The sequence below is a fragment of the Rutidosis leptorrhynchoides genome, chromosome 6 (genome assembly GCF_046630445.1).
Source record: "Rutidosis leptorrhynchoides isolate AG116_Rl617_1_P2 chromosome 6, CSIRO_AGI_Rlap_v1, whole genome shotgun sequence".
NCBI lineage: Eukaryota > Viridiplantae > Streptophyta > Magnoliopsida > Asterales > Asteraceae > Rutidosis > Rutidosis leptorrhynchoides.
Window position 1 is genome coordinate 440,093,508 of NC_092338.1, and position 15,980 is coordinate 440,109,487.

General features: G+C 33.3%; 1 protein-coding gene across 2 annotated transcripts; it reads left to right on the forward strand.

The window, feature by feature from the left end:
* The first annotated feature begins 7,521 nt into the window (after window positions 1-7,521).
* Window positions 7,522-15,449, forward strand: LOC139851773 (uncharacterized). 2 transcript variants are annotated; one of them, XM_071840932.1, is made up of 15 exons: window positions 7,522-7,664; window positions 7,845-10,343; window positions 10,616-10,756; window positions 10,838-10,926; window positions 11,238-11,276; window positions 11,396-11,488; window positions 11,575-11,691; window positions 11,792-11,887; window positions 12,435-12,548; window positions 12,912-12,965; window positions 13,085-13,132; window positions 13,520-13,670; window positions 14,509-14,674; window positions 14,755-14,824; window positions 14,922-15,449. In XM_071840932.1, the coding sequence occupies exons 3-15, from the start codon at window positions 10,672-10,674 to the stop codon at window positions 15,186-15,188; spliced, it is 1,389 nt and encodes a 462-aa protein (XP_071697033.1). In that variant the 5' UTR covers window positions 7,522-7,664; window positions 7,845-10,343; window positions 10,616-10,671; the 3' UTR covers window positions 15,189-15,449. The 2 variants fall into 2 exon arrangements, with proteins under 2 accessions (XP_071697033.1, XP_071697035.1); XM_071840934.1 differs by having other exon boundaries at window positions 7,845-10,321; window positions 10,682-10,756.
* The last annotated feature ends 531 nt before the right edge of the window (window positions 15,450-15,980 follow it).

A 15,980-nucleotide genomic window follows, 5' to 3' on the forward strand; every position in this document is an offset into this window, starting at 1 on the left:
AAAAGTGGGACTATAACTCACTTTCACAGATTTTTACTTCGTCGGGAAGTAAGACTTGGCCACTGGTTGATTCACGAACCTATAACAATATATACATATATATCAAAGTATGTTCAAAATATATTTACAACACTTTTAATATATTTTGATGTTTTAAGTTTATTAAGTCAGCTGTCCTCGTTAGTAACGTACAACTAGTTGTCCACAGTTAGATGTACAGAAATAAATCGATAAATATTATCTTGAATCAATCCACGACCCAGTGTATACGTATCTCAGTATTGATCACAACTCAAACTATATATATATTTTGGAATCAACCTCAACCCTGTATAGCTAACTCCAACATTCACATATAGAGTGTCTATGGTTGTTCCGAAATATATATAGATGTGTTGACATGATAGGTCGAAACATTGTATACGTGTCTATGGTATCTCAAGATTACATAATATACAATACAAGTTGATTAAGTTATGGTTGGAATAGATTTGTTACCAATTTTCACGTAGTTAAAATGAGAAAAATTATCCAATCTTGTTTTACCCATAACTTCTTCATTTTAAATCCGTTTTGAGTGAATCAAATTGCTATGGTTTCATATTGAACTCTATTTTATGAATCTAAACAGAAAAAGTATAGGTTTATGGTCGTAAAAATAAGTTACAAGTCGTTTTTGTAAAGGTAGTCATTTCAGTCGAAAGAACGACGTCTAGATGACCATTTTAGAAAACATACTTCCACTTTGAGTTTAGCCATAATTTTTGGATATAGTTTCATGTTCATAATAAAAATCATTTTCCCAGAATAACAACTTTTAAATCAAAGTTTATCATAGTTTTTAATTAACTAACCCAAAACAGCCCGCGGTGTTACTACGACGGCGTAAATCCGGTTTTACGGTGTTTTTCGTGTTTCCAGGTTTTAAATCATTAAGTTAGCATATCATATAGATATAGAACATGTGTTTAGTTGATTTTAAAAGTCAAGTTAGAAGGATTAACTTTTATTTGCGAACAAGTTTAGAATTAACTAAACTATGTTCTAGTGATCACAAGTTTAAACCTTCGAATAAGATAGCTTTATATGTATGAATCGAATGATGTTATGAACATCATTACTACCTCAAGTTCATTGGATAAACCTACTGGAAATGAGAAAAATAGATCTAGCTTCAAAGGATCCTTGGATGGCTTGAAAGTTCTTGAAGCAGAATCATGACACGAAAACAATTTCAAGTAAAATTTCCACTCGAAATAAGATTGTTATAGTTATAGAAATTGAATTAAAGTTTGAATATGATTATTACCTTGTATTAGAAAGATAACCTACTGTAATTAACAAAGGTTTCTTGATCTTGGATGATTACTTGGAATGGATTTAGAAAACTTGGAAGTAAACTTGCAATCTTGGAAGTATTCTTGATTTTATGAAACTAAAACTTTTGGAATTTATGAAGAACACTTAGAACTTGAAGATAGAACTTGAGAGAGATCAATTAGATGAAGAAAATTGAAGAATGAAAGTGTTTGTAGGTGTTTTTGGTCGTTGGTGTATGGATTAGATATAAATGATATGTAATTTTATTTTCATGTAAATAAGTCATGAATGATTACTCATATTTTTGTAATTTTATGAGATATTTCATGCTAGTTGCCAAATGATGGTTCCCACATGTGTTAGGTGACTCACATGGGCTGCTAAGAGCTGATCATTGGAGTGTATATACCAATAGTGCATACATCTAAAAGCTGTGTATTGTACGAGTACCAATACGGGTGCATACGAGTAGAATTGTTGATGAAACTGAACGAGGATGTAATTGTAAGCATTTTTGTTAAGTAGAAGTATTTTGATAAGTGTCTTGAAGTCTTTCAAAAGTGTATGAATACATATTAAAACACTACATGTATATACATTTTAACTGAGTCGTTAAGTCATCGTTAGTCGTTACATGTAAGTGTTGTTTTGAGACCTTTAGGTTAACGATCTTGTTAAATGTTGTTAACCCAAAGTTTATAATATCAAATGAGATTTTAAATTATTATATTATCATGATATTATGATATATTAATATATCTTAATATGATATATACATTTAAATGTCGTTACAACGATAATCGTTACATATATGTCTCGTTTCGAAATCCTTAAGTTAGTAGTCTTGTTTTTACTTATGTAGTTCATTGTTAATACACTTAATGATATATTTAATTATCATATTATCATGTTATATATAATATAACAATGTATTAATATGCTTCATATATATTTAGTAAGACGTGGTTATAACGATAATCGTTATATGTATCGTTTCGAGTTTCATACGTCAATAGTCTCCTTTTTAAGTATATAACTTATTGTTACTATTTTTAATGAGATACTTGATGATCATTATATCATGTTAAACATATATATTTATTCATTTATGTATCATCATGTCATATACAACTTATAGCATTCGCGAATCATTGGTCAAACTGGGTAATCAGACGTTTAAAAAATTTCTGTTTCAATTAACCAAGTCTTAACAAGTTTGATTGCTTAACATGTTGGAAACATTTAATCATGTAAATATAGTTTTCATTAAACATATAATCATAGAAAGGTTTGGAAAAGTTCGGGTCACTACATTGTTGGTTTAACGGAATCAGACGACTGAAAGGAACGATTCATATGATGATGATGAGCCGTGTAATTTGAATTTGGATTTAATTTTGTATATCTTAAAATAATTCATGTCTAAGTTTGAAGGTTATAAGTTTTTGAAGATGAAGGTGCTGTGATAAAGATGAATCTGTAATTGTTTTTGAGTGATGAGAGAGCAGGTGTTATTAAAAGAAATAAATTTTTCCTCGTCTCTTTTCCAAAATTACCCTCACATGCTCTGCACGTGATAGGAGGGTAACGGCAAAATAGACAGAAAATAGACGGGAGGACGAGGGATGTAGATTTCTGATACATTAGGGACGAGGGATGCACAAAAAAAAGAAAAAGGACATGGTGTCAAAGTTGATGTAAAGTTCAGGGACGAGGAATGAAATTTTGTCCATATTAAATCACATGATATCATATATACCCAATTTAAATAATAAAACTATCATATGTACCCATTTAATTTAAAAAATTCACTAAACTCAATTTTACACAATTTAATTCTTATTTCATCCCTACTCGGCTGCTCCTATATATTACTACGATCATCAAAAAAACTACAGACATTTGTTCATACACACACGCCCTATTATTATAGTATATTCATACACACATTTGTTCATATAAAATCATAAAAAAAACTACCAAACAATTTTTAATACTAATTTTGAGGGAATGATAACGTATTACTCTGTATTAGTAAAATTATGCCATTACATAATTAGATTCAACCGATTTCTTAAATCGGATAGAACTCGAGCAATTTTTTGTTGTTGCAACTACACGCAATATGCAACATATATGTATTTTATAGTCCCGTTTTGCAACGAAACATACTAACATACTAGAAATGCATCATTTTTAACAAATATGACTTAATGAAAATAGAGGACGGGCTCAAATTAACCACACTTAAGCTATTGGGTCGACATGTCCTTCTTAAACGCAACCACAAATATTGCTTGAAAATGTAGATCAAACGTCATAAAATTAAAATAAGTGACTTATTTAAAACGGATTTTGAGTAGCCGTGCAACGCACGGGTTCAAAACCTAGTATATGATATATGACGAGGTAAAAGGGGGTATAGATTCAGCACCCGGGGAGCGGCTCTAGATCTTTATTTTATTCAGTGACAGTGTCTATTTATTTGCTTCTCAATTTTATTTTAAACTTAAGAAAAATTGCTAATGACAACTCTAAAGGTTGTCATTAAAAAATTTAGATATGTATGTTTTCATTGTACATTTACAATAACTAACTGCTTTCATGGAAAAGACTTCCTTCTAATTTAAAAATGTACAACTCTTTTTGCATTAAAAAACTTCTTAATGACAACCTTAAGGGTTGTCATTAGCATTTCCTTTAACTTAATTCTACTTTTTAAAAAACTTTTTCCTACTTATTGGTCGGAAGTCCACTCGTAAACAATCTCTATATCCGCCGAATAAAGAGATGTATGACTTTCTTTACTTTTGAGAGTGTTTTCACTCTGTGTAGAAAAATGACTTGTCTTTATTTTCGTATAGGAGAATAATTGTCTACATCTTACCTTACTCATACATCACTTATGTGGTATTGAGTTTTGTTGTTGTTGATTCAGCTACCGTGGAGAAGAAAAGTATGGGATCAAAATCATTCTGTGTTCCATACTATTATTTAAGGGCGAAAAAAAGAAGACAAAAAATTAAATTAGATTAAAATGTAATCAGAAACACCCAAAACTAACAATTAAAAATATCAGGAAAAAATATTGCTCGACTAAAACTAACAATTACCAAACGCTCCTACCATCAAACAAACTGATATTAGCCTATTGAGATCCAACACGTAAAACACACTAATCGAATACCCCAAACTCCAAGTAAAAAATATAACTGACATTTCATCAATAATAATGTCTCAAGAGCATCTGAAGCCCAGTATAAACCAAACAACAATGTCCACCGCAAAACAAACTCGACCAAAACAAGGAATCATTCAAATCACCCTAATATCACATAACCACAAACGTAGACATCTCTAAACACACATATATCAACCTCAGGCGGGAAACACGACGTGACTAAATGACACTGTCGAAGAAATGAAACAACCCATACGGATGATAAAGAGACATTCTTGAAACCCTCGGGTATCGTCTAACTGATAATAAAAGAAAATTCTTGAAAGAGACCCCAACAAGATAGTGTCAAGGAAATATAGTAATGGTACAAGAATAATTTTACGGGATAAAAATGACAACAACAATACACGGTGTAGGAATCGAAAGAACCCAAAAATAGGACAAGCGTGTAAGGTCTAGAAATTGGGATACAAACCAACAAGATCTCGTGTCATGACCTCCGAAACTTGCTGTTGAAACTACCCCATCGACCACTATCACTGGAAAGCAACTACACACGGGGAAAAAGTGGTTTGGAGGGAACAAAATCAACTCCCAAGCCCACAAACTCTCAAACCATCGACGATCTAGATATTTGGAGTAGATTTCTCAAAATTGTCGCTTGCACTTTGTCAAAAAGAGGAAAAAAATATTTTTAGGCAATCAACGGGCTGTCGGAGAAGAGAAGCCGTCGGAAAACACATTAGAATTAACCTCCGACACCAAACATAGTACCACAACAACCACCTTCCACCAACTTCCCGTTGGTTGCATATAAAGAAGAAATAACATCCAAACAACGTCTATAAAGTCCTTAGGTAGGTCGAAAATCCACAAAAGCATCAGAGAAAAGTGGGAAAGACGGAGGGGATTAAAAATAAAGAAAAGAGGAATGCAAGAAGAAAAATGCGATAACAAAACGGATCACGAGTGTTAAGCCCGATTATTCTTGTCCACAAAAACAACCACCACATTTCACATCTCTTTAACTAAGCTATAGATTACGAGTATTATTTATATTTGTTTTTCCAATCATTGATTGAAGATGAGCAATTAGTTTTTATATATTTTTGACTCATAAAAATAAAAATCTTCATTATAAAAAATTATCTTTTTCTCACAATAGCACAACTTAGTGAATGAAATTAGGACAAATGAAAAACGAGAAAAACGATTCCAGTAGAAATGAAATTTTGTCCTGAGCTTCGCCTACTGTCTAAGGTACGTCTTCTTTTTCCCTTTTATATATATATATATATATATATATATATATATATATATATATATATATATATATATATATATATATATATATATATATATATATATATATATATATATATATTTACTCCTACTATTTTTTTTTCTTTTCATAAACGGTTCTGTTAAGCGAGACTTAGTAAGCGTCGATTTATTGGCGACTTGACTGCCGCTTAGAGCCTAAATTGAACTCCAGGCACGATGTAAAACCTATGAAAATTTGATTCTACTATTTTCATGGCGTCTCTGTTTATTTTATTTATTTATTTATTTTCTTATTTATTATTACTTTTTTATATATTTATCTATTTATTTCATGCTTTTTTATTGATTTTTCTCATTTTTTATGGCCGGAGGTCCCCTTGAAAGTAATCTCTTTACCCGTCGAATAGAGAAGGAGGACTTTCTCCGCTCTTGTGAGTGTTTAACTCGAGGTGAAGAAATGATTTCTCTTTGTTCTAGGATAGAGGAAGGATTGTCTACATCCAACCTCCCCCATACCCCACTCATATGAGATTGGTTACTGTTGTTGTTGTCGTAAATAAAACATGTTTGAATAATGTGGGTCAGCTCATTGTTATGGCTTTTTATTTCTTGTTTAGCATAAACTAATCGACTAATAGATATAGATATTGATATATTATTTTGTACTATTTACATTCGAGTCGTATTAGTATTTTATATATTGTTATTAATTATTAAATTATTATTAATTATGTAAAATTGACTACTGATATTTATTAAAGTTATAATAAACTGAACAATCAAATTAAAGTTGTCGTAAGTAATAAGCTTTTATAAGTATTACTCCACCATTAATCAATCATCATGAATATAAAGTTAGATCAATCAAGAATTTAAAAGCCAATGCTATTGCTAAATAAAATCATTACTTATGCACAATGAAATTTATTAATTGATATAGTTTTTTTTTTTTTTTCTTTTTTGAAAGACAAACTCACACACACCTAATACTAACATGAATATATACACCACGAATTGTCCTAAGCAGGACTCGAACCCTCAACCTCAAGGTTGTAAGGGTGACCTCGATACCGCCAAGCCATTGACTCTTTGGTTATTAATTGATATAGTACTACGTAAATTTTTTGTTCCCGAGTTTATTATAGAAAAACTACTAAAAGAATTAAAATTGTGTTGTGGCTCATGTGATAGTAGTCTGCATCTCTTAGCGAGATGTCATATTGTCCATTTACCCTTGAATTCCAACAAATGGTGCCTTTCGCATATCGCGTTACGGGGTAGGGGGAAGGGTTTTACCGCTCGCGCCCTCGGATTGAGCCGGGTTTACTCATAGACAGCACCATTTAAAAAAAAAGTGACATCTTTTAATCTGATAAAACGTCATTAAAATTTGTCGTTCACCTTTTTTCTCGTTAAAAAATAATAATATGAGATATATTTTTCATTATTTTAGTTCATTCCATTTAGCTCCTATCTCGGATCCCAAATTAGTCGAAAGTGTTGGGCCTGTTTGTATTTGATTTGAGTTTCTTTCATTATTTGATAGAAGTTCTATTTTTATTTAATTTTTTTTTCACCCAAAAAAATTAAATAAATAAACATTTTTTATTTCTAATATTAAAATATTAATTAATTTACTTGCTTCGTATATTAATATTAAATATTAAATTTATTAATAATTTTCTATTAATATAAAAAAATAAAAAAAACTAATGCTACCTCCTCCGTCCAACCTTCCCATCAATCTACGCGAGATCCAGGAAAAGGATCCCGCAATCCAAGAATTTGCAATTCACAAATCTCACACCGTTTTTATATACATAGACACATTCATCTCCAACATCAAATTAATTTCCGAAACCCTAATTTCATCATTCTCGTAAGTTATTTTCTCTACATTTCAATCTCAATTTTCTACATCCTTATTTTATTTCTATATGTATGCTACGCATCTAGCTGCATATATAACTTTTAACAATTAATTAGTTAAACACAGCAATAACTTGTATTGAATTTTGCAACTTACAGTAAGGTTTATATGTACGTATTGTAATTGCAGGTTTTTGGTAGTTGAATAGCGCATGTATATTGCACCTGCTGTTAGACTGTTGTTAGGCATACATGTAGCTGTACATATAATTTGTTGATTATATTGTTCAACTAACAATTAACTGTATTGATCTGTGCAAATGTATTATACTAATGTATATACCTATTTTTTTTTTATTTTTTTTATTTTTTTTTTTGTGGCAAAAAAACCGTAACTTTTATATAACCACGAAGCTTCATCAAAAAAATGAAGCCTCGGAACAAGATTACAAACAAAGGCATCGGGGCCAACCAAACTACAAAACCTCAACAAAAACACGAACTAACCAAATAACAAAAGGAGACAAAAAACCAAACGAATCAACGAACGAAACAAGTTAACCATCAAACTTGGATCTACGAACGACCACCCCTTTACCTTTCCTTGACCGCGCCTTTGTTTTCTCATTAACCTTTGGAAGCGTCTTCGACCCGATCAACTTTCCTTCCACCCGAACCAAACCTTCCAAATCCTTCACCGCCTCTTCAAAGAAACTAAACTTTCCACCCGACCCTCCTCCTTTGTCCAACCCACTATCCGCCTCATGTCTCAGCCCAAGCCCATCTCCAGGCCCATTCACATTCCCAGAAACAGTACCCAACCCGGACCCACATCCAAGCCCGTCATCATGCCCGTTAGCCTTCCCAAACCCGCCACGATCCATACCAAACAGACTCTCCATTCGACCCGTTGTCACCTCGTCCCTTGTGTTACTCGACTGTCCAATTTCAAAACCTACACTAACCGGAATGAAACCCGTCTCCCTAACACCATCCCCTTAAAACCACTCCCTAAGATCCCAGCACTCTCAAAAGAACCTAGGCCCGAATTACGAACCCGCTTACGTTTTCGAAAACCATGAGATTCTAAAGCCACTTGAACCTGATCTAAAGAGTACGTAACCGACGAAGGTGTGTCTAAACCGCCTCCAGAATTCACATCGTTAGAACCGTTTACACCAACCTTGGAACCATTAATGACCGGAGATAAAAAACCAATCCCATCATCTCCACCCCCATCCAATCCTTCCTCCCTACCTGCACCCACAACCTCACCACCGAACTCATTAACACCCAGATGACCAGTTTCATCCCCATTACTCCCTCCTGTCCTCACACTCTTCCCAACCAAATCATTAACATCTCGCACAAAACCATTCGACACATTAGCAGCCTGAATTCTATCGACAACTGAAATCTCAGAGACTTCATTAACCCAAATGTGTCCATTTATCACAGTATCAGCAATCAAAGACATAGGCACAAGCTCGTGAATATGCTTAACCTGACAGGTTTCAACAAAAACAAAAACAGAGCCAAAACCTAACGATTCCGGCGAAGCATTCGCCACTCTCACCACCGTCCCAACCTTATTAGCTATATCACATTGTCTAATGACGAAAATTTCGCTGGAAAACCCCTTAACTCAACCCAGACATACCTGAAAAAGGCCTCAGCCTTTGGAGAAAACGGAATCACCAAATCAAAGCTAGACTCATGACCCTTAGCAAGCACAATTGAATATGAGACCAAATCACCACATTCTACCACCCCTGCATAAGGCCCGATTCTTCTGAAATTTGAAATCGTAGCTTCACAATTAAGCAAGAAGGTTTTCAAATTGTCTTCCCTCAAAGAAGACGAATCGACACATAGCACGCTCCTTTCCAAACCATCGGCAACAAGCCGATTCGGAGCTAGTGAAACAGGAGACCGAGAAGACAGGCCACGACTAGAAGGACCAATACCTCGTCTGCAAGGCCTACCGACATAGATAGGAGACCCAAAAACCGACGAACCATTCATCACTTCAATCGCCATTGTTGCGTGATCCGGTTGTACGAAGGAGACGAAAGCAAACCGCCTAAACGACCAAGATTTAATTTCCTTAATCGGCCCGATTTTGGAAAATTCATCTTTAAGAAGATTGTGAGAAACCCTATTAAGTCTCCCAACGAAGATAGAGTCCCCCAAATTGAGAGAGTCAACAGCAGCCATAGTAGGAAACGAAAAGACACGAAGAAATAAGGAAGAATCGAAGAAGATCGCCCGGAAAATGTCCGGAAAAAGCACCGGGAAGAGAATGAACCGTAGGGCTCAATTCTCAAGTTAATAGATAATTAAAGTTGGGGTTGATAAAAGACCAAAAAGATAGAGAATAAGAGATTCAACAGCGTAAAAAAAGATATGTAAAGGTGTTAGCAAACTTAGATTGAAAAAAGCTACTGGTCAGAAGGATTTAAAAGAATTTTCGAATGCAAAGATTAAAAAAGAAAAAAAAAAGAAAAAAAAAATAGAAAGAAAAAGCAGAAAAGGAAGGTGGATACCAAGGATGAGTGAAGAAATCCATCAAAAGTTGCTGGAAATTTTAAGATCGGAACACGCCGGAGAAGAAAAGTGGAAAACAGATCTGCACGGAGACCGAGGAGAGGAGCATTTTGAAACGAGGTTTGAATGGACTTTATTATAGGTAGTTACTCAAGATTCATTTGTTGTTATTAAAAGTGTAGGTGTGTTTACTAAGGTTAGATTTGTCTTTTTGACTTGCTTTTCACTTGTTAATGTATATACCTATTGTAATTGCATTATTAGTAGTAGTTAAGTGGTGTATGTATATTGTACCTGCTGTTATATCTACAACTTGCTGTATATACAACTTTTAGTAAATCTTTAAAAAAATAGAATTAAGGTGTATTAATATGTGCAAATTATAGTGAATTGAGTTGTGTATTGTAATTGCAGATATTGTTAATTGAATTGTGTATGTATACTGCACTTGTTGTTGAGTGTTGTTATCTATGTTTGGAGGTCATGTAACTGTTCCAGTTAACAACAGTCCCCATCTCCGCAAATCCGGAAGTAGGCAATTGTTTTCAGAACTCGGTGAGAGACGAAAAATAAATAATAGTTAATTTAATCGTATTACATTGTTATTGAAGTTTTGTATATTGTTTTGTGTGATAGAGACTAGTGACATGAAGGTTGCAGGAGTCGGTGCACCGTTGGCAACTGCTGCGTTGTTACCGTCTCCGGTTTTGCTGTGGAGGCTTAAGGTAGTTTGTTTCTTTTTGTTGTTGTAGTTTTTAACTTAGATCATATGTTTCAAGTATTTTTTTGCTACATGAAGTTGTGATAATTGTTGTATAATGTTTTTATTGCGGGTGATTTTACAAGTTATGATAAAATGATAAATTAGGGTATATTAGTATTTACAAGTATTCTATCCACTCTTCAATGATAGTCACTTTTAGCACACTTTGATCAGATTGGTGTAATGACACCTGGTGATCAATGCTTAAATAATCAAGGTTTAGTTTTTTGAGGTTGCGTTTATTAAATCCTATCAAAATATGTGTTATTTCAGGTGGTGCTGTTCTTTTTATGGGGGTTTTGCTGTTGCAAGGTTAGTTTTATATTTATTTTCCACTGGGAAGAACTGAAGGTTTTTTTTTTTTTTTTTTTTTTTTTTTTGAAAGGCAAAAGAACTGAAGATTTTGACTACCATATTTTCTATCATTTTAGATTGGATGGGACTCTGTCATGAGGATGAGTTTGGACTTGCGAGATCTTTTCCTTTACGAGGCGTTTTTGTATTATAATCCCTTACTTCTCGTGGTGAGTGAAACTTTTGCATTTAGTTAATTCTAATATAACATAACACTGTCAGTAACCTATCAATTATTCTACATGAACACTTGCAGACAGCTGCAGTCTGGTTTTGGGGTGTAAACTTATGGGTATTTTCTCAGTCTAATGTCAATTATTCGAAGATTTTCGACCTTGATCAGAATCATCTTAGTCATAAAGAAATATGGAAGGTAGAAATGGACTATTGTTTACCTTTTTTTCCAGTTTAAAGGTATTTTCTGTAGTGATTTACGTAGGTAGAGTTGCTCATAGTTTTATTTGATGTTGCAGTGCGCCACATGGATGACTATCATTGTTCCAACGAGCATGACATCATATCTTTATCTATATTCTCATGGAGAAGTCTCGTGGGCTGCATCTCAACCAGTGTAATAGATGCTTCCTCTCAAATTATTAACAACATTGTGATTTCATTTGAACTAAATTTTACATGCCATTTTCTTCAAAGTGATGAAATAACCTGCATGTGGGTAGGAATTTTGTACACATCTAATGTTATAGTTGGATATTACATACTATTTATTTTATATTCACATAAGAACTGACCACAAGATTCTACATCTTGTATTCTTTGAATGTTTAACATGTTTTACATCTAATGGAAGGTTTTCTGAACCCTACGCAACATTGTGATATTTCTGTTATGCAGATGTATTGTTGGCAGTTAGACTTTGACAATGCGCACTCAAAGAAATATTATTATCATGTTCTTATAATCAATATGTACAATGCACAATTATTATACTTTGTTGTAGAATTTGTTTGATGATATATACCTTGTGTTGTGATGGTGGCCATCTTATAATCCTGAACCTCTTAAAACCATGCATCTTTTGTCGGAAAATCGTCTCTGTATCTATATGATTACAGGTTATTGCAAATGTTCACAATATTTTGTGCACATATGTTGCAGGTACTCTTGTATACTGCTGTTGCCGTTATTCTGATATTCCCCTTCGATATATTCTATTTGTCGACACGCTTCTTTTTGTTAAGAACTCTTTGGAGAATAGTCTTTCCTTTTCAGGCAAGTTTACAAAAAGTTACCAATTCTTTCATGTGATTCTAATGACTCTGTTAGTTAAAAGAATATGGTTGAACTTTCTAATTATCATGCGTATATCATTCTTTATCTTGAAATATTGAGACTGAAAAAGAAACGAGCAATATTTGCAGTGCTAAGTCAAAATGCTGAAAGTTTATAAGAATGTAGCTGTTTAAAATTGTTTTTTATGATCACGGGACTTCAAATATAATTTCAGCTGATTTTACTGTGTATTACTTTTGATTAAGTGGTATTAGTACTTAGTAGCAAGTGATGAATTCGTAGTTCATTAGGTCTCTTGTTGCATACTTGTGAAGTGACGTTTGCCTTATATAATGAATACAGGCAATAGCATTTGCTGATTTTTTCGTGGCTGATATATTAACATCTATGTCGAAGGTATATGGCCATTTAGTTTAATCTTTGACTCTAAATACTATCTTCATCGCCCGGTTTTAATACAAATGATCTATGTGCTAAAGATGACATGTCTACTTGTATTTTTGGTTGAATTGCAGGTCTTTTCAGATTTGGAACGTTCCGTTTGTAGAATGGTTCATAAGCAGGTTGGTACTCACTCTTTTGATTTTAGTCATGAACTTGCTAGCAGACACCACTACTAATACTTGGATCTTGAAAAAGTTTTATTGTTTCTTCCTTCATAATACTTGAGGCTTGTTAATATTAAATGAAGCGGTGAAATTCTATCAAATAATATAAGCAAATGCACGAAACAATCCATTTTTGATGTACATTAAAATAGAAGTGATACAAGATAGCATTGTAGTTTTATTATCACCACTGGTGAAGCTAATATAATAAATTTACAACTTAAATATAGGTAAGTAAGTTGAACAACTGCATCAGATGAAAATTAAGTGGTCACTGGATATTGCTTAGATTCTTATAAGTTTCCTAAAATAGAGATTACCATTACTTGTTGGCTTATGCAGGTGGCAACAATTGCTTGGTTTGAAGCTGATTCTGTTTGTGGCAGTCATGCAGTTGCTATTCCAATCATGCTTGTGTTGCCTTACATATTTCGTCTCTTTCAGTGTTTGCGCCAATACAAAGATACCAAGGAGAAAACCTCTTTATTGAATGGTAATATCTGTATCTATATCCCTACAACCATGTAGTGTGTAACTGACATAAACATGTTATAGATCAAAACCTGCTAATTAATGTGTCTAACTGTATTATCTTGGTTGTACCTGGCAAACGGGCCAGGTTGGGCCGGTTTAACGTGTCCAAATGGTTTTGGGTTGAAATGTGTCATGGGTCAAACGGATCAAATTTTTAAACGGATCCAAATTGGGCCTTGGGTAACGGATCAAAACGGGTCACAGGTCAAATGGGTCCAAACCGGTCATATACTTTTACATTGATTTTTTACATTTATTATATTGTTTTAGGTATTATCATTATTAATATTATATATTATTTATTTATTTATTTATCTATTATGGAGTATATATAAGAAAGTATTAATATTAATATACATAATAAATGATATCACCATGATTGCTTTCATAAATGTTTGACAGATGAAACTTGTTATGCTCGACCATTTGACCCATTCACAATACCCATTAGACCTAATTCTATTATTTGAGCTTTGGGAGTTGATACTCATTAGACCTGTTCTTTTATATTTTGTATAGGCCCGAATAAGTTGGAGGGAAACCCATTGGACATTCTTTTAAGTTTTGATTTACATTGTTGGACCTAATTTTTCTTAAGACCCAATTGACCCAAATTTGAGAGCATGGGTCTCAATTGCCAGGTATAATCTTGGCATAATGATTAGTGGGTAGGTGTTAATTGATTATATACAATGGTATGGCATTCTTGTAATTTATCATTAACTAATGTTATCTAATTCAGCAACTTTGGTTGTTTGCTCTAAATTGATGTCATTTTTTCTCTATGATATCATCAGCATTGAAGTATTCAACCGCTGTACCTGTAATTTTTCTATCTGCGTTGAAGTATCACGTGTTCCCGGACAATTGGATAAACTTCTACCGGCCTCTTTGGCTATTCTCTGCTTTTTTGAATTCCCTGTACTCGTTTTACTGGGATGTGACTCGAGATTGGGATCTAAGGTATGTCAAAGTTTCATTTTATCAGCATCTTGTTATGGACTTCTCTTATAATAACCAATTTTTTTTTTCTTTTTCACCAGCTGCTTCACACGCATCTTCAAGTTTACAAAACCGCATCTCGTCTCACAACTTGTATATGGACAAAAATGGGTAAGCATCATATACTTTGTTAGGAAGTGCTTTTGCAAAAGGAGTGAGAATTAGATCTGGTCCAATATTGATGTGAGATCTTGTGCTTATAATGCAGGTATATTTCTGGGTGATTGGAAGCAATCTGATATTGCGATGTACCTGGACATACAAGTTATCTGCTCATCTTCGCCATAATCACCTCACAGTTTTTGGGATTACCACATTGGAGATTTATCGCAGATTCCAATGGGCTTTTTTTCGTGTAGAAAATGAGTGGAACAAAATGAGCAGCTCCAAACAGAACAGTAGTAGTAACATTCAGATGGGTGACATCTCTGGTGAAGAAGAAAAACTACTCAACTCAAACAATCACAATGTATAATAATACACGATATGGCATATTTGACTGACATTCAAATTTTTTGTTTCTCTATGTTTGTTGTTTGTTACTTTCTTTTGTATCTTTTGATTTTGCATGAGGTATCATGGAGACCACTATTTCAACTTGATACCAGGGTGGGTTTGTCGTTATATTATACATTGCTTAGAGGTAAACGGTCTACTCTAACGATTGGTTGATTGATGGGAATCTTACAGTCTTACTTTTGGAAGTGATATGCTACATACCTTTATACAATATAGATAGAAGATAATATATTGTGTTTGCTTTTTCAAATTTGTTGATGAAGTTGGTCTAAATCGTAAACAGATCCTTAGTCTTTAGTGTAGCACATGATGTACTTGTTCTATTTTTTCAAACATCATTAAAATTTTATGTCTAGCAGGATGTGGCGGTACATATATACACTTGATCATAATCTGGTATAATTGTTCGGTTGTCCAATTCGTCTTCGTTTCTTCGTTTTACATTATAAGTTTGTACAATTTCTTTATTTAATCAACAAAATCGCAGGTAAGATGTTTCTTTTTTATTTTTGCTTTCGTAAACCCTTTATCTATTGTTTTCATGGACTATAGGGTTTTAGCATTACCACCTTTGTCTACTGATTCTTATTAACTTTAGAGTTTCAATTTGATTTCAAGTTGTTTTGCTTACAAATATCATGACTGGAGTTTATGCGTAAGTTGGACAATAATCCAACTCAGAGGAACAATTAAAAGGATTTAGAGAGGATGTTATGACTGAAAATGGTTATACGTCTGCTTGAAAAGT

Bases quoted from the DNA above. Each gene is read 5' to 3' on its own strand.
- LOC139851773 (XM_071840932.1), top strand. From the start codon at position 10,672: ATGTTTGGAGGTCATGTAACTGTTCCAGTTAACAACAGTCCCCATCTC. The intron at 10,757-10,837 runs GTGAGAGACGAA...TTTGTGTGATAG, and splicing joins GCAATTGTTTTCAGAACTCG to AGACTAGTGACATGAAGGTT. The intron at 13,133-13,519 runs GTTGGTACTCAC...TGGCTTATGCAG, and splicing joins GTAGAATGGTTCATAAGCAG to GTGGCAACAATTGCTTGGTT.